This window comes from Penaeus vannamei, chromosome 35 (genome assembly GCF_042767895.1).
Source record: "Penaeus vannamei isolate JL-2024 chromosome 35, ASM4276789v1, whole genome shotgun sequence".
In the NCBI taxonomy this organism is placed as follows: domain Eukaryota; kingdom Metazoa; phylum Arthropoda; class Malacostraca; order Decapoda; family Penaeidae; genus Penaeus; species Penaeus vannamei.
In genome coordinates, this window is record NC_091583.1 from 28,717,215 (window position 1) to 28,741,427 (window position 24,213).

General features: G+C 42.4%; 3 protein-coding genes across 12 annotated transcripts in view; 1 reads left to right on the forward strand and 2 right to left on the reverse strand.

The window, feature by feature from the left end:
* The window catches only part of LOC113829818 (serine-rich adhesin for platelets), a 31,433-nt gene extending 21,609 nt beyond the window's left edge, over positions 1-9,824 (forward strand). For 7 of the 10 annotated variants that reach the window (XM_070113937.1, XM_070113940.1, XM_070113944.1 and 4 more), the window contains 11 exons: positions 82-179; positions 518-868; positions 1,137-1,335; positions 1,597-1,701; positions 2,610-2,672; positions 3,586-3,728; positions 4,545-4,711; positions 5,137-5,268; positions 5,539-6,944; positions 7,143-7,274; positions 7,695-9,824. In XM_070113937.1, the coding sequence (XP_069970038.1) occupies positions 82-179; positions 518-868; positions 1,137-1,335; positions 1,597-1,701; positions 2,610-2,672; positions 3,586-3,728; positions 4,545-4,711; positions 5,137-5,268; positions 5,539-6,944; positions 7,143-7,274; positions 7,695-7,855 (2,957 nt within the window). In that variant the 3' untranslated portion in view covers positions 7,856-9,824. The remainder of the gene's footprint in view (positions 1-81; positions 180-517; positions 869-1,136; positions 1,336-1,596; positions 1,702-2,609; positions 2,673-3,585; positions 3,729-4,544; positions 4,712-5,136; positions 5,269-5,538; positions 6,945-7,142; positions 7,275-7,694) is intronic. The other 3 variants (XM_070113938.1, XM_070113941.1, XM_070113942.1) reach the window with 3 other exon arrangements.
* A 1,415-nt stretch (positions 9,825-11,239) lies between these two features.
* LOC113829817 (uncharacterized) lies at positions 11,240-15,196 on the reverse strand. The gene is made up of 2 exons (XM_027382991.2): positions 14,901-15,196; positions 11,240-12,889 (listed from the first exon to the last, which is right to left on the reverse strand). Exons 1-2 carry the CDS (start codon positions 14,927-14,929, stop codon positions 11,272-11,274), a joined length of 1,647 nt encoding a protein of 548 aa, XP_027238792.2. The 5' UTR covers positions 14,930-15,196; the 3' UTR covers positions 11,240-11,271.
* Positions 15,197-19,285: 4,089 nt separating this feature from the next.
* LOC113829822 (bifunctional enzyme IspD/IspF) lies at positions 19,286-23,943 on the reverse strand. Its single transcript, XM_070113996.1, has 5 exons — positions 23,641-23,943; positions 22,330-22,476; positions 21,777-22,099; positions 21,369-21,474; positions 19,286-20,385 (listed from the first exon to the last, which is right to left on the reverse strand). The coding sequence occupies exons 1-5, from the start codon at positions 23,887-23,889 to the stop codon at positions 19,612-19,614; spliced, it is 1,599 nt and encodes a 532-aa protein (XP_069970097.1). The 5' UTR covers positions 23,890-23,943; the 3' UTR covers positions 19,286-19,611.
* Positions 23,944-24,213: the final 270 nt, after the last annotated feature.

Genomic DNA, 24,213 nt, shown 5'->3' on the forward strand with positions numbered 1-24,213 from the left:
TTTGCAGATTCCTTGCCATCTTCATAGTGGTAAAATCTTTTTCAAAGGAGTTTATATTAAAAAGATCATTTTCCCTCACAGTGGCACCTAATGAGTTTGTGGTTCTTACTGAGCACAATGAACACCAGTGTCCAAAAGCGGGATGCGGCAAGAGCTTTCGCAAGGAAAATTTACTGCAGGTAAGCTTTGTTTTTTGATTGTCTTGGTTTTCAAAAGTTGGCATAGAGATTCCTGTCTGTGTTTGTTGGAGTATATGAATTTATTTTTTGTGTGGAATATGTCAATAGGCTGTTGCTATCACTTTTATTCTTTTACCCTAGCAGCTTACAGAAATGATGAGTAACTTTTGCTTTACTTAGTAGTAGTGTCAGATGTATATGTAAGGCTTGCTGTTTACCTTTCCTAAAGCTTTAAAAGTTCTTCATACCAAACTGCTCTGTACAGATAAGAGCAGCAATTGATTCAAGACAGTGTTCTAAAACCTCTTTCTCTTTTACCTAATGATTCCCCTCAACAGATGCACATCAAGCACTACCATCCTGAGATTTTGAAGAAGAACAGCAGTTGGGCACCCAATGTAGCTGACCTGGCCTACGCCCGCACTGTAGGGGACCACCTCGACCTCACTGCCTCACCCACACACTCCTCCTCACCCGTCGAAAAGGTACTGAAGGGTGAGACTTTGTCCAAGAAGTCATCACGGGGAGGTGCTTCAGGGAGCCCAAGTGACACCAAGCTCAAGAGCACGGAGAAGAAGGCAGCAGCCACGCTGGGTGGAACGTCTTCTTTGGCCTCTACACCTAAGCACCCCAAGGAGCCCAAGAAGAAAGAGCTACTTAAGCAAGAGCCCAGCTTGGAAGGGTTTCCGGTAATGACTGTGTTCCATGTGGAGATTAGAGTATCTTGGCCAAGTTCATTTTACATAGTCTATTTCCAGTTGTATCTTATGATATAGTTTTTAAAGTGAGAGTAAGATTACAATTGTGAAAGGAACATGTACTTGATATGTTATTAAATTAGAATATTATAATTGTATCTAAAAGTCAGCAAGAGTACATTCATGATTGAGAATACTTCAAAAATTAAAAAGAAAACAGTTTAATTTCTTAAATGTGAACTCTGCCTTTCTTTCTTAGATAAAGTCTGAGGATGAACTGGAGGTGAAGGAGGAACTGGATGACTACATAGATGATCTAGAGGATGACTCTTCACTCCGAGGAATTGTCAAGACCCAGGACCCAGACTATGACCCCAATGAAGGTGTGGACCAGATACAAAAGAAGAAGAAGACCAAATCAAAAGTCGATCCCAAAACTAGTAAGAAGAGGAAGTCAGGTGAGTTGGTGGAAGTTTTTTTTCTTTTTTATCAGAAAAGTTACATATTTGGCAAGCAAGACATCTAGTTTGTCAGACAAATATGGATCAAGTGAGCCATAGATATACAGGTAGTTACTGGTTTTATGAACACACTTCTACAGAAGGGGCTTGGATACACCCCTGTTCATACAAAAGATACATTATTTAAGATTTGGTAAAAGCCTTATTCTTATTCTCACCACAAAGGCAAAACATTTTCTTCATCTCTTTACCTGATAGTGCCTTCAGAGAGTATGAGTGAAGACGACCAGCAGGAGACCAAAGCAGTGACCAAATACAGATACAGCAAGCGGAAGGGGTCATCCACTCCCAAAGTCACGAGTGGTAAGTTTGTGGTAGACGCTAAGGCTGGACTCCTATACATGTGTACTTTGTGGTCAAATAATTTCCTGTTGCTTAAGATGGTGCATGTTATTTTTTCTTTAGGTTATTTGTGTGAGAGTGGAAGAGAGTGAGAGAGAGAGCGACTTGACTTTGACTCTGAATTTGACGTTTATTGAAACAAAAGAGTACATCTCAGCAGGATGGAGCGAGAGGGAGAGAGATTGTTGATTACGGAATCTGTGATAGTTTTTTCATTCACCTGAATATCCATATACATAATAAGCTTTGCACAAGTACATATTGATATCTACCTATGTGCATTACAATAAATTACTGCTCACCTCTTTTTTAATCTGAAATTGATACAGTTATAAATATTAAATATCTGTCTCTTTTTTTATTGTAGCATTCATTATTTGCATGTATGTATGTTTAAGATGTATAAAATTTATTGTTTTTTTTCTTATTTTATTTATATGTATTTTTTTTTCTTTTTTTCTTCTTTCTTTTTCTTTAAATTCTGTGCATTGGAGAAACTTCACAATGTGTCTTTTTAGCAATTCCTGTCTATTGCTTAGAATGTGGCTGCTATTCTTTTATAATTTGTATCATTTCCTTTAATGCTGCGTAAACCTTTAAGGACAGAATAGCCATTCTGAAGTGTATATGTACACGGCATAAGTCATTAATTAAAAAGAAAAACATCCAAATTATCTGTATTACACATATTCAAGATTTGCATTGAAATGATTGCATATTAAAGTTCAATCGGATGTGCCTTTTTTTGTACCTTGTTAACACAAAGCTCAGAAATTTTCTGTACCTATAAAGGTTAATGTTAATGTTTACATTATTTTTTTTTGTCTGCTTTTTTCGAGCTTTTTTTTATCATTTCTCGCTAATTGCAGATACTGTCGTTTCTGATGTTAGTAGTTCAAATACATCAGGCAAAAAACTGCAGTACATGGAAGGTAAATGCATGGTGTAAATGATTTTTATTGTATTCTCTCTCTCTCTCTCTCTCTCTCTCTCTCTCTCTCTCTCTCTCTCTCTCTCTCTCTCTCTCTCTCTCTCTCTCTCTCTCTCTCTCTCTCTCTCTCTCTCTCTCATACTAATTTCTTTTAAACCAGCATAATTTAATCCTTTGAATCCCATCTGCATTAAAGAAAAAAAAAACATGATTAGGTTTAAAAGATCACTTGAATGTGCATAGTCAGACACGTTCACATGCGTAGTCATATGTATATCCACACACACATGCACATGCACGTACTCAGTGGTGTAGCCAGGGGAGAGGGTTAGGGAGGGGGGTATTTCTGCAATACCCCATGGCCCCCTGATGGAAGGCCCCCCTTCTGCTAAGATAACGAAATTTATGTAGTGAATTATATATGTAGGATTTATTTACTTTTTTTTATCTTTTGACGGATGTGATGCATTTTCTAGTTGGTGTTGACTACAATAATGTTAGTCAGAAAAGAGTGCATGTTACTTTTATTTATTGATTGATTTTTTTTTTTTCTCTCTTACCCCTTTTTGTATGGGCCAAAAAAGAAAAGGAAAAAATAATCAGTTCAAAAAAGTGAATAGATATTTTTACATCAAAGCTAAGAAATATAGGGAGCCCTTCAAGAGACCTATCTCCCGGTTCCAAAATATCTAGCTGCCTCCTTAACCACACAACATTGCATACACTTTTGCGTAAAACAGTACTATGCATTTTTTCTCCTCAAGTTGAAAACCCAAAACTAAGTATATGCATAATTTGCCTTTTTTAAAAAATAGAACTTGTAGTGTCTAATCTAAGAATAATTATAAATATATATGATTACAAATTAACTTTATAAACTTCACATCTTAAAAAAAAACATACATTATTAACAGCGGAATCATCTGGGATCGAAGTTGAAGAGGACACAACAGACACTTGGGTCGACGGGGGAGAAAATGCATCCGTGCAAGAAGCACCCGCAGAAATCATCAACTGTGGCTGCGGCTCAACTGAAGAAGAAGGACTCATGCTTCAAGTAAGTCTGCTCGCTTTCTGTAGAGGATCTGTGTCTGGGATGTGTTATCTGGGTGTTTGGTGTATAATTGTGAGTGGCGTATTTGAAGTGTTGTTTAATGCCATCATTTTTTTAGCCAGTTGCAAATAGGGTAGGATATGACTTTTTATGACTTTAAGGTCTTGGGGTCTGAAGTCTGTGATTAGTGTTTATGGTATTTGGTACATTTTATTGGTTCAGAGGCCTGTAGTTTGGTATTGGATCCAAGGTCATTGAAATGGGTTCAGGAGTTTTTGGTCTAAGTGCTATGGTCTAAGGTCTCTAATGGATAAGATTCCGAGAATAAGATGAATGTTTTGTTGTACTTCTATTAAATGCTTGATGATGTTGGAAGTTCAGGCCTATCTTATATACATTTATGATTTTTGTGTAAACCTGATATTCAGAATATGGATATGTATGCTTAAACAAAAAAAGATAGTTGGATTGTTGTCTCACCTCTCAAATAAATTTTGATATTGTCTATCTCTTCTTTCAAATAAATCTATTTTGCTGTGGTTTGATACTCATGGTGCTGTATGTATATATGCCAATATTTTATTGTGTAGAAAAACAGGAGGGATAGTGTTTGTAAATATATCTATCACATGTATTTCAGGACACTTTGAATCTGATATATTGAGTAGGATAGTTATCAGTCTTTTATAAATGCCAAAAATGGTTGTTAAAATCATTTTTGAAGAGGAGAAATTTATGTCAGAAATATTCACAAAAAAGATGGCATTAGCAGTTTCCGTTAAATTTTTACTCTAACAAATCTTTTTTATTCTTGTCTAGTGTGATGTGTGCCTGTGCTGGCAGCATGGGGCATGTTACAACATCCTCGGTGAAGAACAGGTGCCGGACAAGTACATCTGTTCTCTCTGTGATCACCCACGCCTTGAAAGATCGTCACATAAGTTCAGGCATCATCAGGACTGGGTCAAAGAAGGTCGTTTGCCCAGGTCAGTTCTTGATCTCTTTGTGTCTGTCATTCTGTTTTTTTTTTTCATCCTCTCTCTCCCTCCCTCCCTCCCTCCCCCCTTCCTCTCTCTCTGTCTCTCTCTGTCTGTCTCTTTGTCTTTGTCTGTCTCTTTATTTCTGTTTCTCTCTCTCTCTCTCTCTCTTCTTTTATTTTTCTATCTCTCCCTCGTCTTCTCTCACTTCCTCTGCTTCCCCCCCCCCCCCCCCCCTCTCTCTCTCTCTCTCTCTCTCTCTCTCTCTCTCTCTCTCTCTCTCTCTCTCTCTCTCTCTCTCTCTCTCTCTCTCTCTCTCTCTCTCTCTCTCTCTCTCTCTCTAATAACAACTATTTAAGAAAAATTTGAACAGCGATGCTGATAACTATACTATAACTATAATAACAATCATAACACTGCTTGTTTCTCTGCAGATTCTCCTTCTCGCGCACCCGCGGCGATGCTCGACTGGAGACCTGTGTTAGGAGAGGCCACGAGCTGACTGCCAATGTGTTGCAGTTGTCGCAGGTTCTTCACTCACTGAGGCTCAAGTTGCATATTGCAAAGTATGTATACAAAACTTTAATTTTTTTTCTTTTATAGATTTTTAAAGTTTGGATATTATGATTAATAAATAGATGTATACATTTATCTCTGTCTCGGTGTCTCTCTCTGCCTCTTTGTCTCTGTGTCTCTGTCTCTCTATCTCTGTGTCTGTCTCCCATTTTTTCTATCTCCCTTTCTCTCTGTCTCTTCCCTCTCTCTGTCTCTCTCTCTCTCTCTCTCTCATATCTCCTAGAATGGTACTTCACAGCTTGGGTCTTTTACCCTTTCAGGGAGGCAGATCATCCTAAATTTGTGATGTGGCACAAAAAGTGGATCGAGAAGAAAGAGGGAAATGGACAGGGAGAGAAAGCAGGGACATCATCAGACCCAGAGCCCATTGGTCCCTTGCCAGCTGACCTGATGGACATTGTGGGCCCAGATGGGTCGAGCCTGAACCCTCCACCGCTGGGCAGTTCTGTCATACCTGATGCGACTCTCAATGAGGGCATTGCCAACCCTGTGGGAATGAGTCAAGCTGGCATGCCAAATCCTCCAAACACAAGCACCTCAATGGAACTAGCTCTAACACCCACTCCAGCTTCAAGTGTGTGGGGGATACCTGGAGACCTTCCGAGTGTCCAGCATCTAGCAGACCAGACTTTTGAGAGTGCTGTTCCATCTACTGAGTTCTCCAAGAAGATTCCAGCAGCTGATGATACAAAGATAGAAGGTGAGACAATACCAGATGCTAACCAGGACAAAAAGGAAGATGTTGGGGTTAGTAAGACTGAGGATTTAGACACTTCAGAGAGTCAGGCAAGCTCAGCGGAGGCACAAGCATCATCTGCAACACAAGAAGGTACAGATACAAGCAAACAGGGAAGTCCTCCTGATGCTTCAGAGATTCCACCTGCAGCCTCTACAGAAGAGAAGACAGACAAAGGGGAGAATAAAGAGGAACAGAGAACAAGCAAAGAAGAGATGGAAGCAGGTGACACTTCAAATAACTCAGAATCTGTCAGTACTGACAAACATTCAGAAGTTTCCAAAGAGGCTTCATCGGAGACCAGTTCTGACCAGATGCCAACCGAAACTCAGTCTGAGCCGCCTTCCACTGCACTGAAAGAGGAAGGAGAGACTGAAGCTTCAGAGGATGTCAAAAAGAGCTCAAGTTCAGAAGTGGTTCCTGAAGGTGGACCAACAAGTGAGTCTTTCACTATTGACAAAAAGAAGGAGACTCAGGAGGCATGTGATACAGAAGAAGAAAAGCAAGGGGAAGAGAGTGGAAGCAAAGAAGTTGAGAATTCAACAAAGGAGGAAAATGAAGGAAATTCTGAGGCTACTAAGAGTCAAAAGGATGAAGCAGCAAACCAAAGGGATTCAGAGACTGCAGAAACAAAGCCATCTGAAGACACCAAGGGGACTGAGAATGATGAAACAATGGAGAAAGAAATGACGCAAAACCTTGGAGATATTGAGCTGCCCCAAGAAGAGGACATAGTTGCTGCGGACCTGCCACAGCCAGAGGAGATTGATGCTCCAGGGGATGTCCTAGATGATGATGAGGCCCAGCTGGATGATGGAGATGACCTTGCTGCCGCTCTCCTGTCCTCGCAGACAGAACTGGAACAACTAGTAACACAGGCTAGTTCTGCCTTGTCTCCTCATGTGTCAACACCTAGTCTGGAGCCACAAGGTATATCTAAAAAGTCTGATGTTCTGATATCTAGAATAATTTAATGAAGAATTGTAGTTACATTGTTGATACTCCTTTTCCTTAATTATCCTATATTTACTGAAATATATATATTTTTTAATGAGATTCTCTAAGATTTAGAGGTAAGATTTATGCCTGGAAAGTGTTCAGAATAATATTAACCTTCCACCTTTGCAGTCGTCGCCCCCATTATCCCCGAAGCTGAGAGAATTGAACCTGTGAACTGTAAGTTGAACCTCCTGGAGCATGTGCAGGTCATGCAGAGCAACATAACCAAGAGATTTGATGAGATTGAAAAACAGCTTGAAGGTTAGTAGTGAAAGATGGTTTCTTCATTATCCCTTGTAGACTTTTCTGTAATATGAATTACAGAGTCACCAGACACCACTTTATCCACACTAAGCCAAATTCGTATAATGAAGAATGGATTTAGTTTTTAGTCTTTATTTAATGTTTGCTGAGTAATTTCATAAGGGAAAGCATTGTTTTTTTTTTTTAATGTATATGTAGAAAAAAATTGATGGGTGTTGTATGTTTAAAGTGGGAAGTCAGATTAGCCATGATTGTTAATTCCATTCTATGTTTTATTGGATGTAATGTATTTTGTAGGCTTTTTCTTGGCTATAGATATATTGCTTGTTGCCTGTTATAACAAAAGATCTTTATCCTTGAGTAAAATGAGTAGCCATAAATGTATGACCAGATTCAAGTTTATCCTGCCAATTTCAGTGCTGGAAGCAGAGATGGGGCTCTCGGGCGACACAGGAAATGACGATTGTGAAGAGGAAAGTGAAGAACGAGATCCTGCAACGCTGCAAGCCAGAGCACTCGTTAAGCTGATTCTGAATGACATTAACACAGTGAAAAAGATTGCTGAATTCACGCACTAGCATGCAGAAAGTAATTATTATTGTGACAGACCTCAGTGATTTTGATCTCAATGCAAGATTTGTTTGTGAATACTGTAGTGATACAGTGATGAGGCCATTCTAGACTATCCCAAGATACTGAATGTCAGTATTGTATGCTGTGAAATTTGACTAATAGGAAACTTTGACTTCTTGGTTGTTATGCATTTTTCTTTCCTGTGCAAAGAAAAACTTGGACATTTCCCTATCCTGCGAGAAAAGGCATATTGCACCTGTGAAGACTGTAAAGCTCATAGATGCCAAGGCTGGTTAATAAGAGTGATACTGACAAGCGTTACCTTCAAAGAGGTGGTATCACTTAGAAAGGAAATGTAGTTTGTGTGCACATGGAAAGAAAATAAAGTTATAAGGAAGCAAGCTAATGAAGAAAAAAGTTATAAGATAAAGTACAATATTGATAACACAGTGACTGTCAATGTGTTATACTGTTAACACTACAGATGGTGAAGGAAAGTTTATTTAAGAAACAGGAGGCAGTGTGTAACTGGCAGTGATGAGCCCATGTGGAAATTACATAGGAAATCAAAAGTGGTTTTGTACTAAGAACCACAAATAAATTGTTTCTCAGAACAGGACATATTCTGTTGTTAAATTTTGGGAAATATTGAGTATCCAAATGTATTTATGTATGTGTTTTCCATAAACAGTGATGGGAACTTGTGAGCCAAAAGATTTATTTGAGTTTCTTGTCTGACAAAAATAGAAAACAGTTATTCAGACTGAGTGAGTATAATATTCAAGAATGAAAAAAGAGAGTGGAATAGCTCTTTGTAGTATATTTATACAATAAGTATAAAAATATGGAAGGCTCATGGGTGGTGTTACACGTGCATGAAAAAGTATTACTGGAGGAAGGTAGTAACTAGATGAATATAATTAGCAGAATGTACAGTGAATGATTAACTAAAGAATATATAATAAGCTATTATATAAATTGGAAAATTGCCTCAATTGCCATTATGGCAAGCAAGTTCCATCCCTAAGGATCTTGTGCTTGCCTAATACCGGCCTTAACAAGAGGGAAGTTCATATTCATTGTGTAATGTGGCAGTGAATCACAAGAAAGTGACTTCTAGTCTTTCTTTTCAGATGTATAATCCATTTGCAGATGCAAGGTAGAATTTGTGATGCATTTGTATTTTTCTTCAGTTCTTTATATGTAAATACAGTCTGAATTTATTGTTTAGTTTTGTTTACACTGTGAATTAGTCAAGTTTTCTATGTTGAGGATGTTTAGCTATGTTTTCACAAGTGCTTGAATTATGGCTACTAAGGCTGTATTGTTCATCAACATAAGTAATATTCCTATAGGAAATCCATTTGAAGAAATAAATGGTTGTATTAATATAAACAAAAGTTTTGTTTTCACTCTATGGAATGTACTTCCTTGAATTTGTGTTATAGATGTATACTTTCTTTGTGGCATTAATCAGTGCTTATTTACGTGGCCAATAAATAGATACTACAGAATACTATGTATTTTGAGAAATTATTGCGGACTTTTAGAAAGTTGAAGGAAGTGAATTGTCTTTAAAACTTGTACATAAAAATCCTGTGAAACTTGTAAAAATTAATCCTCATTACTATGTTTCTGGAAAGTTAAACAAATATATAGTTTTTTTGTTTTTTGTATTTTGTATATGAATGTACTGTATACAAGATGCTGTATATTATAATATCAAGGAAAGTAGTGAATGGTTTGTATCATTGATAGTACGTGTATCTCAGTTTTTTTTCCAAATGTGTTTTTTTTATGTATTGTAGGTCTTGTTGATGCCTTGCTCTGTAGATTAATAATCAGAAGTCCAAGAAGATGTATCATGATTATGAGTACCACATTTTCTGTGCAAAGTTACTCAAGTACAATTAATTTGATATAAGAAATAAGAGTTTAGTTGTATATTTGTCCTAGTAAAAAATATACCCCAAATTTATAAATTAGTTTTTCTTCCTGCCCTGAAAAATTTCCTTTGATAAGTGTGTAATAATTTTGTACTGGAATTTTATCATTGTTATTTCCTGATGTGAGATGCTTAGTAAGGGAAGGTTTTAAGTGCCCATTTAAAGAAACATGAGTTACTAGTAACCTACCGCCTGAGATGTCAGTTACAATTTCCGTGTTGGTTGACAATGCATCTACAGTCTGCAGCATAGTCATATTTCGTATACAACCCCTAGCTTTTTAGTTGTTTGATTTAGAATAAGATATGTAATAATTCCCTCTGCATTTAAGAGTAGTTCTAAGGGCCTTCTCTTAATAAACTCCTCATATTACAGTAATTTTTTGGACAATTTTCATGGAGGTTGAAGACATTATCTCAGAAGATATGAGAATGTACAATTCCTTTAGATAAAAATTTGCTTGTTAAAAATTTGCTCACCTCTGTTATGACGGTATGTAATGTAACCTGTGGCTTCACATTTCATTAGTTAATAGGGTTAAAAAAGAGGGAGAAGTCTGGTTGTGCAATACAATTATCATCATGATTTTATTAGGAGGGAGAAAGCAAGAGAAAACAGAGAAAGTGAAAGTGAAAGTGAAAGTGAAAGTGAGAGAGAGAGAGAGAGAGAGAGAGAGAGAGAGAGAGAGAGAGAGAGAGAGAGAGAGAGAGAGAGAGAGAGAGAGAGAGAGAGAGAGAGAGAGAGAGAGAGAGAGAGAGAGATGTGTGTTATAAGATCCTCTCACAGACTATCAAGGGAATTATATAAAGACTGGAAGGCGATCAACAAAACTCCTTCTAAACGTTATGCCTTTATTGACGGAAATAACGCCAGAAAAACCAACAGCGTCCTCGGGAACGAAGTCTATCTAAGTACTTATAAAGACCTTGCTCGGGAAGCGGTGGAGCGGATGCTAGCTTTTTACCAGACGAAGGAAGGGCAAGGCGCGAGGCTGTAAGGGCATGGTGGAGGGGTAGCTACACCTGCAGCGATGAGCTTCAGGTCCTCCTCGACCTCTACACGTCCTCGAAGTGTCCCACGGCCTCGTCACCCGCGGAGGAGACAGCTTCACCTGCAGCAGCAAGGTCCTCTGCCGGTACTGTTCCTGAGGTGCTGGGTGGTTATTTTTCAGTGGCATTTTCTAGACATGACACTTCAACCGCCGTATTGAGATAATACACACGAGGGCCAAGACAGTTCGGTTAGAAGAAAGATCAACCGTTGATCAGTACATCTGTTTTTTCTCTAATTTTTTGTTGGCTTGAAATGAACTACTCCAACACTGATGTGGGCGTGGCAGCGTACAAGAACTCGAACCACGAACACGGGATTGCGAACAAGCAAAAAAAAATAATAAAAAATAATAAAAAAAAAATAAATAATAAAAATAAATAATGAAAAAAATAATAAGTACAAAATCCTACTCGTCGCGGTCACTAACTCTCCGAGTATGCAGGGGGCGCCTCTGATTGCGGCAGACACGAGGCAGACTGCTCCTGGACCACAGCCTGTTTTGTCTCTTCATCTCTTGCCATCCTATACGCTTTCAGATAGCACGCTCCAAACAAGAGTATGAGGATAAACATGCCTACCAAATTAACATAAATCGGATAGGAGAAGTCATACTCCGACAGAAATTCCTCGCCCGCGCTCTGAGCTCTCACCACCCGCATTACTCGCGACTCGGGGATCGTGACGTTGGCTGCCGGCAAGGTCATGAGCGAGGGACTCATCTTGGCGGGGTTCGAGTGGACATCCGCGGCGAAGGTCATGGCGGCAGGAATGTGCAAGGAGAGGAAATCAAGCTCGCAGCGATGGGGCAAGAGGAAAGTCCCTTCTAAGACCATGTGCGGCCGACGGTCTTCGCAGGCGACGATGGCGAACGTCGGGCGATAGAAATAGAGCAGCGTCACCTCCGGGAGACTTAGGACAAAGGGCGTCACTTCTGCGTCGATGACGTCGAAGTAACACGCGACAGGGATGAGCCCACCCGTAGCAAGGGCCAGAGAACAGTCTTCTCTGTGCAGTATTGCCAGAGGTCGTGAGTAGCATACGTGGATGTTCTGAGCAGGTTTTGAGCAGCTGTTTAGGAAATCCGCAGGAGGGTAGGAGACAGATCGTCTATGCTGCAGCTTGAAGATGAGCGTGTGATCTGTTTGAACCACGAAATGGGAGTTATTTGTCTTGTGGGGGAAAGGATGTATCCGGAAAGCTTTAAAAACAACTGAAGGATGCAATGGAATCATTATCGACAATTCGGAAGCAGTGACGAAGCATTTCAGGCTTGCGTAAAAGCGAGTGTATTGCTTTAAGGGGAAAAGAGGAATGAGAGAGTAATATGACATTTTTCCAAGAACCGGGTTCAAGTCGTCATGAGATATCAGATTTGGCATCACCTTTCCATAAATTGCCCTACTAAGAGCATGTGCCAAGTCATCTACGATTCCTGTAATCCGGTTGAGAGCGATTTGGTAAGAAAAAAGCTGAAAAGTGAAGAGAGTGATGTCAGGTGTCTCATTTGCAGTCCCGGAGAGATGAACGATCTCATCTTTGATAACTTTAAAAAGTGAAGTTAACTCTTCAACTTCTTGCGAGAGGGCGCCGCCGTCGTCTCCTTCCACGGACGCATCGAAAATTTTGACGACAGATATGCTCTCCCTGTACTCCTGGAGCTCGGATAACCCCACGCCGCTTAAGTATCCCAAGAGCCCTTGGACCGAGCCACCTAGAGCTCCGTCGGGCGCCGCGAAGGAACCCAAACTCGATATGGTCAAGGAAAGCGTTTGGTTAAAGAGACGAACGCTTTCCGGGTCACGAGAAGGATCGAGCGTGAGGTTCCCTTGCAGCGAGGCGAACCGGTCCCTATGGTGCGCCAGGAGTTCTAAGGCCTTGCGGAGGGGCGAGAGGGAGAAACGGGCCTCGACGTGGCTCGTTACCGGATACACGAGTCCTAGGTCCTCAATCACAGACCCTGGCGCGGATCTCAGGCGCTCCGGCAGCCGTTGCGAGGAACCCCCAGCGAAGGTCGTCAGGAGGAGAAGCGTGGCCAACATCCTGGAAGAGAGAGCGACAAGTCAACTGCCATTCGCTGAAGTTCATGTCCCGTCGCCGTTAACCAATAGGCGAGAAAAGGGAAATAAATAACTTTTTGGGGAGGAATATGCAGTTAAGTAATAGAGAGCAAGCGTTAAAAATGTATATGCATCCTGCCATCGTTAACCAATAGAAAATGGAAATAAATAACTTTTTGAGAGGAATATGCATTCAAGTAGCCGAGAACAAGCGATAAGAGGGATATGCATCAATATGCTACAGTGCAGTTCAATAAATAATCACCATTTACAAAATTATCAAAAATCGACAAAAGTACAAGGGAAAATTTTCGCTTTTAATAGACTTTATTCCAGCCTGTATATATAACCGCCCCCCCCACCCCACCCCCCCAGAATTGGAGGGTATCAACCCCGTACGAAGACGTGAGTGACAGGATCTTTGACGTTAGTGATACCTTAGCGTCTATGCTTATTCAGAAGTCCGATGACAAATCCGTTTATCAATACTTAGATAATCGCACAGTAAGGTGTAAGAAATTCCAAACTGAATCAATGAACAAAGTCCTGTGTCATGGCGCACACGGACAGACATTCTTCATTTGCAGACCGTCAGTTTAATGAAATTGGTGAAGGGTTTAATATGTGATGCAGACAGGGAATCTCATGTGGCGGGGGGAGGGGAGGGGGGGAGGCTACATTATGCAATTGGAAGGAATTTTGTGCATGATAGAGTCATACTTGCACCAGAGTCATTCAGTGACCACTTTGCAATAGTAACGAGATGAAATAGTTGATAATAATCAGACAGAAAAAAATAAGCTTAAAAATCTATCCCTACCTACCCTGAACGCAGCTCTAAATTCTCAAAATAAAACTCGGACGAACGCCGAGCGAATAGGCCTACAATGTGTTTCCTAATCCGTTTGGGAGACAAGGTAAGTGGTGGTCAACTCATTCCCAACTCCCAAAGTGGTCCAACCCGCGCAGGTTCCCACGGGCAAGGGGTTAAGGTCAGGCCGTGACCTCATTCTCTCCTGGGCTGCTGTCGTAATAACATGTCCGATTCTCACTTCCGAAAAACACACAACAATTAAATCAAAACGCGCATAATTAAAAGCAACCTTGATAACTATCCTTAGACTTTCCTTGAGGATAAATGAGTGATGGTTTCCTTACTTCGAATTCTTAAACATACACAGAGAAAGAAACAACTGGTTACAAGCTAAGAGTTATCGGCTGTAACAAAATACAATAGTGTGTCCTTAAGGCAGTCTCGTTTTCTCTCGCGTTGTAACTGATTACAGTAGTCTACCCTCTTAGAATTGCGTTTTCTAAATAAAATGAACCGACCGTTATCTTGGCCACTAAACCCCATCCCACGTGACCTGCACAAGATGCCAAAGCTTGACCTTACTAGACCTTGCCCACTGCTGACCTTCCGCCCAAATTACGTACACATGGGACCGAAATTACGCACACATGGGACCGAAATTACGCACACATGGGGCCGAAATTACGCACACACGGTTCCTCCATCACCTAGTTTAGATCGCGTCACTTTTTTCCCTTCCGTTATTCTCAGACAAAAGTGAACTCATTCGATTCACAAGAATGGAAAATGAGTTAAGCGTCATTGAGAAGAAGAGACATATGCGAACGAAGATCTCATCAAGGAAACAATTACGAACGCAAAAGAAACTGACTTTATTTATAGCAAGTTAGGTGGCGTATAATTAACCTAATCTCGAATATTAAATATGGATGCATTAGACACCTTCAAAGATTAAATTAACAAATAATTAAATTAATTATTCTTATCCAAAGAATAACATAACGATGCTATGTTGAACTGGAAGAAAATAACACACATAAAACACAAAAAAATATCGTAAGCAGCTGCGCCCACAATGCCTTCCCAGACTAAACACAAGTCCACCCATTCACATATTTATAGACACACAAGAGGGAAGAGAGGGAAGAAAAGCAAGGAAAATAAACAAGAAAGTACTTACATTGGAACTGTAGCCAAGGTAGCATTCATTTAGGATTCCTTGGTTGATGCGAGCGGTCAGGCGACAGCGCAGGACTCCCGACCGGACACAAATAAACAAAATCCTTTAATAGTCTTTTGGAGGAATTGTAGAAGGTTCCAGAAGGCGGGCAAGTAAATGCAATGTAACCGTTTTTTTCACACTAACGAAAGAAAGACGGGATTTATAGCCACTGAAAATGAGCAAAGTTCTTGAAGGAAGCAGCGTGGGAGTCAGCGTGTGATCACAGAAAAGGTCGTACTGTGTTTGGGATCGGACTGACCTAGCTTGGGTCAGGATCGGGGGGGCGGGGGAGGGGGGCGAAGCATATATCCGGTGGATGACGTAGTCGTGTGGGACAAGGATATTTGTATTTCTCTCTTTCGGTCTGTCTTGCTTGTCGTCCCTCTCTCTCTCTCTCTCTCTCTCTCTCTCTCTCTCTCTCTCTCTCTCTCTCTCTCTCTCTCTCTCTCTCTCTCTCTCTCTCTCTCTCTCTCTCTCTCTCTCTCCCTCCCTCTCTCTTGCTCTCGTTTCCCCCTCTCTTTCTCTTTCTCGTCCCTTTCTCTCTTCTTCTCGCTCCTGCTCCCCCTCTCTCGCAATTGTAAAATAAACTGCTACATATGTATAACTACCATAATTATTCATATTACGTCCGTATCCACCAGAAACCGCTTTCCTCCCGTTGTGCAATCTTCCCAGAGAATTTTTTTTTATGAACATCTTAAAATTTCGAAATTCGCGCTCTGAAATCCACACTTTACTCTGACCTCACTTCAGCGCACCGAAGTGACCCTCATGTGACCTCTGCTTCTACAGCTTGAAATTCAGTAATGCTTAAAATATTTTCTCCAATAAGAAATACTTAAAATATTTTTTCATAAGTAAACGATTAATACTAATATGCTCATATATGTGATGTAAAAATAAGGTTACAGTTATAGATTAGTCTAACACATAATAAATTAATTCATACAACGCATTAGCAATATAATATGCAAGAAATATAATAAAATAATTGATCTGTGATATCCACGAGAAACCGAGAAGACATAAAAATTTATGCATTCACTCAACTTCGTACACTGTCAGTAAATAATAGATGCATTTTTTAACATTTCATAATAATTCATAAATATGTTTATAACTTAAAACATTACCATAACTTCTTATACTTTGGATTTGTAAGTATGTGTGTATATACGTGTAATTATCATTTATTTCCATTTCTAAGCCATCATGATATGGCACCAGACTTTGAAGATAGAGTCTCTATTTTGGCGGTGGATTTCTTAAACATCTGGGAGATCTTAGTATTTATAGCAACACTGGCAACATAATTACTTCCTATTAGCAATTCCATCTGGTTCTTGATAAATATTAACATAAACTAAAGTACTGGCGCTGTGTTTTGTTTTATCCTTGTGTAAGAAAAGGGCCAAGCTCTAAAAACTACCAAAAGTAAAACTAAATACCCTGAAAACCTGTAAAATAGGGGGAAAAACAGCAAAACATAAAACACAAACACCAAAAGCAAAATTAAGTGGCTCACCAACAACTAATTAAAAGCATGCATGACCTAAAAAAATAATGCTGGACGCCTCAACATCAGAAAGTGATTAACCAAGAGCGTTAACTCATTCACTGGAACATCTCTGTTGTCGTGTGATCCGTGTAACCCAGGGGTCCGGTCCCAGTTCATCAAGTCACTCTTTAGAATCCTGCCCTCCCTTGATGCCGGGGGGGGGGGGGGTATACAGGCACAAATGGACCTGGCTAACCCCTGCCAATTAACCGTCAATTCAATCCCCTAAAGTGGTAGCGTGGGGGGGATCTGAATCATTAATAGGGGAGTTCCAGTGTGAATACCACTTTCTGACGTTCAATCCTAACCATATGGTAAAATACTACTTCAAATTAATCTAAAAAATACAAAAGTAAAAGAATACGTGCTAAAGGCGACTAAAATTACAGACTGTCGTATGCAAAAACTAAAAGAAAAGACTTCCAGAGTGGAGAGCCTGGCTGAAGGCCTTACCATAAAAACAAAGACAAAACCAGCAAATCTGGCGTCAGAGTTGAAGGCTTAAAACCCCTTAAACCCATTAAAAAATAAACAAACAAACAGAAAAGCCAGTATAAAACCCAAGTCTGGTGACACCGAAACAGGAAAATAAAACTAAAAGATCAATCACACTTCCTACTTTGAAATGTTTAAAGTTACAAATAAAACAAAGAGAAACAAACCATTCCAGTCCATTTAAAAATAAACAAATAAATACAAAGATGTTCAAATCATTCAATACAAATGTTCTTAGGATCACGTCCAGCTCCTATGCAAAGAATGTCAGGAACTCAGTACTTAACTTATATTCTTCCGTGATCGTCTCTTTGTTCAGATCAACAAATATGGCGAAACTCCCGGTGGTTCGAAGCTTCGAAGGATAACGAAACACACTCATTGACGTCTCGATTCGTACTGATTATTGTTTACTTTCTTCAATGGCCCGGTGACGTCAGAGGCCAAACACTTTTACAAAATATATTCTTGTAATAAATAGGCTAAAAATGCGCAGAAAAATGAACAAAACTAAAACTAAAAGTATAAAATAGAAACCATAAGAAAAGAGAAATGCAATAACTAAAAAGGATAGAATAAACACTGTATGTAAAAATGCTTCCCCTACAACTTAAAATGAAAACTAAGTAAAAACGAGACCTTAAAACTTTACTAAATACTAAAAAGACTAAAATGAATAAAAGCTGATGATAAAAGGGTCATTAAAAAATGCCTCGTTGTTAAATCATAAATAAAAATGCTCAGAGAAAACATACAATAATAAGGGGAAACTAAAATAAATCAATAAAAGTAAATAAAAACGAGAAAAAACAGCCCAAAACCGAAGTGAGACACGTGACAATCCTCCGTCACGGCAGTCAGAGCGGGAGAGCGGAGAGGATGAGATGCAGCATCCAAGAACACCTTACACTTGTTCCTATATCAGGCGGGGTTTCAAGAAATTAGTTTTTTTCCTAGGAAAATAAATCAGTATAATTATCTATTAAAATATTTATTTCAAAATAATTCTCTTCCTGAAAAAGAAGTCATCTAATAACTATGGTGCATCTTATGTACCATTAAAAGTAATGATAATTATTTTTCAAAGGGCAATTCCCATGGGCGTTGTGACAAACTATGGTATGAGTGGATTTCAAATAATAAAAATGTTGTCCATATACACATGTAGATATACAAGTATGTGTGTGTGCGTGCATATGCGTGTGCAAGTGCATGTGCAAATGCGTATGCATGTGCGTGTGCTTGTGCGTATGCGTATGCACACAAACCCACGAAAAAAAGCGCCAGTGACATCACCATCTTAATAATGAGCGAACCAAAAGAATAATTTTCCAATGGGAAAGCTTAGACTAACGCGAGATTCGGTGATTACGACAACGAAAATTTGGTACGACTAGGAGAGAAGGATGAGGTTGGGGGGGAGAGAGGGGGAGAGAGGGAGAGAGGGAGAGAGGAGAGAGAGGAGAGAGAGAGGGAAGAGAGAGAGAGAGAGAGAGAGAGAGAGAGAGAGAGAGAGAGAGAGAGAGAGAGAGAGAGAGAGAGAGGAGAGAGAGAGAGAGAGTGTGTGAGTGTGAGTGTGGCAGTGTGAGTGTGAGTGTGAGAGAGAGAGAGAGAGAGAGAGAGAGAGAGAGGAGAGAGAGAGAGAGAGAGAGAGAGAGAGAGAGAGAGAGAGAGAGAGAGAGAGAGAGAGAGAGAGAGAGAGAGAGAGAGAGAGAGAGAGGTGGGGAGAGAGGAGACGAGAGAGAGAGAGGAGAGCAGAGGAGAGCGAGAGGAGAGGGACGAGGGAGAGATAGAGGGAGCAAAAGAGGGAAGAGAAGAGAAAGGGAGGGAGAAAGCAATGGAGAGTGAGGGAGAGTAAGAGAGGGAGAGAAAAATAAGTAAGAGTCAGAGGGAAAGAAAGGATTCTAAAGGATAAAGAGGAAAGTGAGGGTTAATCGAGAGAGAGAGAGAGAGAGAGAAGATGAGGAAGAGAGAGATAGAGAGTGACAGGGAGAGAGAGAGAGGGAGAGGGAGAGGGAGAGGGAGAGAGGGAGAGGGAGAGAGGGAGAGGGAGAGAGGAGAGGGAGAGAGGGAGAGGGAGAGGGAGAGAAGGTGGGGGGGGAAGAGAGAGAGGAGAAAGAGAGAGAGAGGAAGCAGAGGAAGTGAAGACGAGGGAGGATAGAAAGATAAAGAAGAGAAAGAAAGGGAGAAAGCAATGGAAGTGAGAGGAGTAAGAGGAAAAGAAAATAAGCAAGAGTCATAGGGAAAGAGGATTCTATAGGATAAAGAGGAAAGTGAGGTGATAATCGAGAGAGAGAGAGAGAAGAGGAAGAAATAGAAGTGACAAGAGAAGAGGAGAAAGAAGTGATAATGAGAGAAAAGGGAAATGAGGAAGAATTTGAAGTTAAAATACAAGACAAAGAGTAAGCCACTGAAAAACCTCCGGGGAATCAGCAGCGGACACCACCAATAAGTTGTCAATGTCACCGACTTTTTAGTTCTAAATATAGGAAACATCGGCCACAATAAGTCGGTGGGAAATTAAGGAAAGACCGAATTCCAAAACACTTAAATCTACTCAGACCTTTGGGGAAAAAATGGCACTTATACTCATGACAGTCATGATTAAATTGTGTTCTAGACGACTAAAACCTGGCCGTGGAAAGCCCTGGAGTGTTGCTGCAGCAGCGCCTCCATCAGGTCAAGGAGCTGGTTCTCCTTCTCCATCTGCCTTCCTTCGTTCGTCTCCTTCTGAATTCCTGAAGGAGCTTGAGTCTTATTACCGGTTAGAAGGACAGTGACGCTTGCTCCGTGTCCCTGGAATGTCTGTCTGACGTCCTCCTGCAGGGCGGGGATGTCCAGAGACGGCTGGAAGGACCCGGACGATCCCTCCGTCTTCGCCCCGTCCTCCTCCAGGGATAGGATGAGAATCAGACACGAGGTACCGACGCCCAGCCCTTGCTTCAGCTCCTCCAGATGGGAGCGAAGACTACGGGGACGTCCTCGCAGGGAAGTCACCGCCACCACCGCGACCGAGGCCCTTCCCCTGGCGTCGCTGGAGAGGCGCTGAAGATCCTGGAGGCTGTGGTAACACCGGAGGCTGAAGGCGTGCGAGCGGAGGCGTGGGTCGAGGAGTCCAATCACTCGCTTACACTCCGCGCCGCATTCGAGCCTCCAGACGTCGTCGGTGCCTCCTTCAGACTCGCTCCCTGAGGCCAAGGACGTCAGGAAAGGCACCGAGGCCCTTGAGCTCCTCCCGGCGTCCACATCAGCGGGTTCCGTTCCCCCTGATCCCGTGGGCGTGAATCCCAGGGCGTCGTCGGGTGGAGGGGCGCCGCAGAGGAGGGCGAGGTGGCGCGTGTGGCGTGGCAGGACGGCCCGCGCCACCACAAGGTCACGCGCCTCCGTTACCTATTCACGGAAGGGACGAACACTCATTAACTGGGCTCAAAATGGGTTTTAACATTCAAATACAAAACTGAGAAAGAATTATGTACATACACAAAATATATTTACAAACCCAGTTTATATCAAATACATGTGTAAGGTTTAGAATTGGTATTAACTTGTATACAGTTAACATACAAAACTGAACTGAAGACGTAAAATGAGGCAGTTGTAAATGAATGCGTAGAATCAGTAGTAAATAAATCCATACAAACAATTTATAGTGAAGATAAGTAGAATCAAATAAAGCAAACTGAGGGATAATTCAATGAGAAAAAAATATTCTTTAGTTATATAATGTGAAGAAATAATACATAATACATGTACACAAACACTTTACAACCTTAAAGTAAATTAATGTATTAAAGCAATTAATTGTTACTCCGAATCAGTTTAGAGTAAAATAATGTCTCGCTTTAATCTATAATAAATAATGTCCAGAACTACTCAACGGTACAAAAAGAAAAGTTCGTAGAATAACATTATTTTGGTATTAATGCCATATCCAACCCTATATCATACAGCACCATATACTACCATATAATAACTTATCATCAATACCATATCCAGTTATATAAAGCCATTTCATACTTCATAATACCACCTAATAACGTATACCACACCCAGCCTCCTAATACCACATAAACCCTTACCATATACTACCATATAACTTATCATCAATACCATATCCAGTTATAATACTATTTCATACCTCATAACACCACCTAATAAAGTATACCACACCCAGCCTTCTAATACCACATAAACCCTTACCACATACTACCATATAACTTATCATCAATACCATATCCAGTTATAATACCATTTCATATCACATAACGTATAATATACCACATAATACCACATAACGTATACCACACCCAGCCTTCTAATACCACATAAACCCGACCACCACCAAATAACATACCATACCCAGCCTTACGTACTTTCCACAGGTCGGGCGTTCCGGGCACCAGAGCGGCTCTCACTCCCGTGTGCTTCAGTGCCAGGGCCAGGCACTCTGTCCCATGGTCTAGTTCCTCGTCGCTGCAGCTAGGTAGGGGAATCTACCGTTAATAAAATCAACTGATATACTAAATGGCGATCTACCGTGGAGTTAAAATGGAAGGAAAACAAAACTTGTGGACAAAATAGGCTTAACAAAAGACGAGAATTTTTTTTTTTTGAGTATTCTGAATTTGAATGTATTATGTCATAAACAATAAAGAAATTCGTACAGTAAATTTATTACAAGCACAACCAATAAACTACTTCACAAAGATACAATTTTTTCTTTCATCCCCAAAGGGCCCCATCGTTGTCCCCGTCAGAGTGCCTCCTCGAGTGCCCCTCACCTGCCGTAGGCCCGCGTGATGACGGCGAAGCGGAACGCCTGCGGCATCTCCGAATTGCGGAAGTCGCTCCTCACCAGACTCTCCCGCAGGACCTCGACCCCCGCGGCGCCCTGCTCCTCCGGGGGCGCGGGTCGCAACACCGTCGACACGAGAGGTCGGACCGCCCCCGCCGCCCCTCGCTCCGCCGCCGCCGCCACGACCTGCCGGAGGGTCGCGAGGGGCACGAGGGGCCGGACGCCGTCGTGGACCACCACCACCTCCGGAGGGTCGTCGGCCAGGGCGCTCAGGCCGACGCGGATGGAGCGGTGGCGGGTGCGGCAGCCCTGCCGGTCGCAGCACAGATAGATAATGGTGTACAGCTCTAATGACAGTTCTTTACATCGAACAAAATACACTCAAAAGACAGGCACACATCTACGCACTCAAGCGAGCAAACACACACACACACACACACACACACACACACACACACACACACACACACACACACACACACACACAAAAAAAAAAAAAAAAAAAAAAAAAAAAAAGCGACAGAGAAAAAACACCTTACCTCCACAACCACGACCTTCGACAACCCGGCTTCCCTGACCACCTGCGCCATCCTCCTCACGTCGTCAGCCACAACCACCACCTTCGTCAGCCACGGCGCCTCCTCGAAGGACAGCAGACAGTAGACGATCAGGGGGCGTCCGCACACCTGGGGGAGGAGGAAGAGTGAGAGGGAGAAAGGAGGTGGAAAGAAGGAAGGAAGGGAGGATGGTGGGAGGGAAGGTGGGAGATGGGAGGGAAGGATGGAAGGAAGGTGGGAGGGAAGGAAGGTGGGAGGGAAGGAAGGTGGGAGGGAAGGAAGGAAGGTGGGAGGGAAGGACGGAAGGAAGGAAGGTGGGAGGGAGGGAAGGAAGGTGGGAGGGAAGGAAGGATGGAAGGAGGAGGAGGATGGAAAGGAAGGTGGGAGGAGAGTATGGAAAGGAAGGTGGGAAGGAGAGGGAAGGAGGAGATGGAGGGAGGGAAGGGAAGGAAGAGTGGTGGGAGGGAAGGGAAGGTGGGAGGAAGGAAGGAAGGATGGAAGAAAGGATGGTGGGAGGGGAAAGGGAAAGGTGGGAGGGAAGGAAGGATAGAAGAAGGAAAGGTGGGAGGGAGAGAAGGAGGGAAGGAGGGAGGGAAGGAAGGGTGGAAGGGAAAGGTGGTAAGGAAGGAAGGAAGGAAAGGAAGAGGGTGGGAGGAAGGAAGTAGGGAAGAAAGGAGGAGGAAAGAAGGAAGGAGGGAAGGAAGGAAGGATGGTGGGAGGGAAGGAAAGGAAGGAAGGATGGAAGGACGGAAGGAAGGAAGGTGGGAGGGATGGAAAGGATGGGAGGAAAGGGAAAGGTGGGAGGGAGGATGGAAAGGGGGGGTAAGGAAGGGGATGGAAGGAAGGTGGGAGGGGATGGAAGGGGGGGGAAGGTGGGAGGGAGATGGGAGGGAGGGATGGAAGGAAGGAGGGAGGTAGGAAGGAGAGGGAGAGATGGAGGAATTTACGGAAAGGGGGAAGGACGGAAGGAAGGTTGGGAGGGAAGGAAGGAAGGATGGAAGGAAGGATGGAAGGAAGAAAGGAAGGAAGGAAGGTGGGAGGGAGGGAGGAAAGGAAGGTGGGATGGAAGGAAGGATGGTGGGAGGGAAGGAAGGAAGGAAGGTGGGAGGAGGAAGGAAGGAAGGGAGGAAGGAAGGAAGGAGGGATGGAAGGAGGGTTGGAAGGAAGGAGGGATGGAAGGAAGGTGGGAGGGAAGGAGGGAAAGATGGAAGAAGGGAGGGAAGGAAGGAAGGAAAGAAGGAAAGATGGAAGGAGGGAGGGAGAGAGGGAGATAGAAAAAGAGAGAGAGCCCACCTCCAGGTACTGCTTGGGCGTCTCATGGGCCATGCGCTCCCCACAGCCCGCCGCTGGCACTACCGCTGCCACGCGCCACCGGGACTCCGCCTGGGGGTCCATGGTGCCTGGCTGGGGGTCCATGGGGTCCGACTGGGGGTCTGTCGTGCCTGGCTGGGGGTCCGTCGTGCCTGGCTGGGTGTCCATGGTGCCCGGCTTGGGGTCCGTGGGGTCCGACTGGGGGTCCATGGGGTCCGGCTGGGGGTCCATGGTGCCCGGCTGGGGGTCCGTGGGGTTCGGCTGGGGATCTGGGAGGTCAGACGGGGTTCTGGAATAAGGATTTCAGAGTTACGCTTGAAAAAGAGAGAAGGGAGGAAGAGGGAGAGAGTGAAAGGAAGGAGGGAGAGAGGGAGGGAGGACGAGAGACAGAGGAAGGAAGGAAGGAAGGGAGGGAGAGTGAGTAAAATATACTTAACACAAATACAAAGAGAGAGAGAGAGAGAGAGAGAGAGAGAGAGAGAGAGAGAGAGAGAGAGAGAGAGAGAGAGAGAGAAGAGAGAGAGAGAGAGAGAGAGAGAGAGTAAAATATACTGA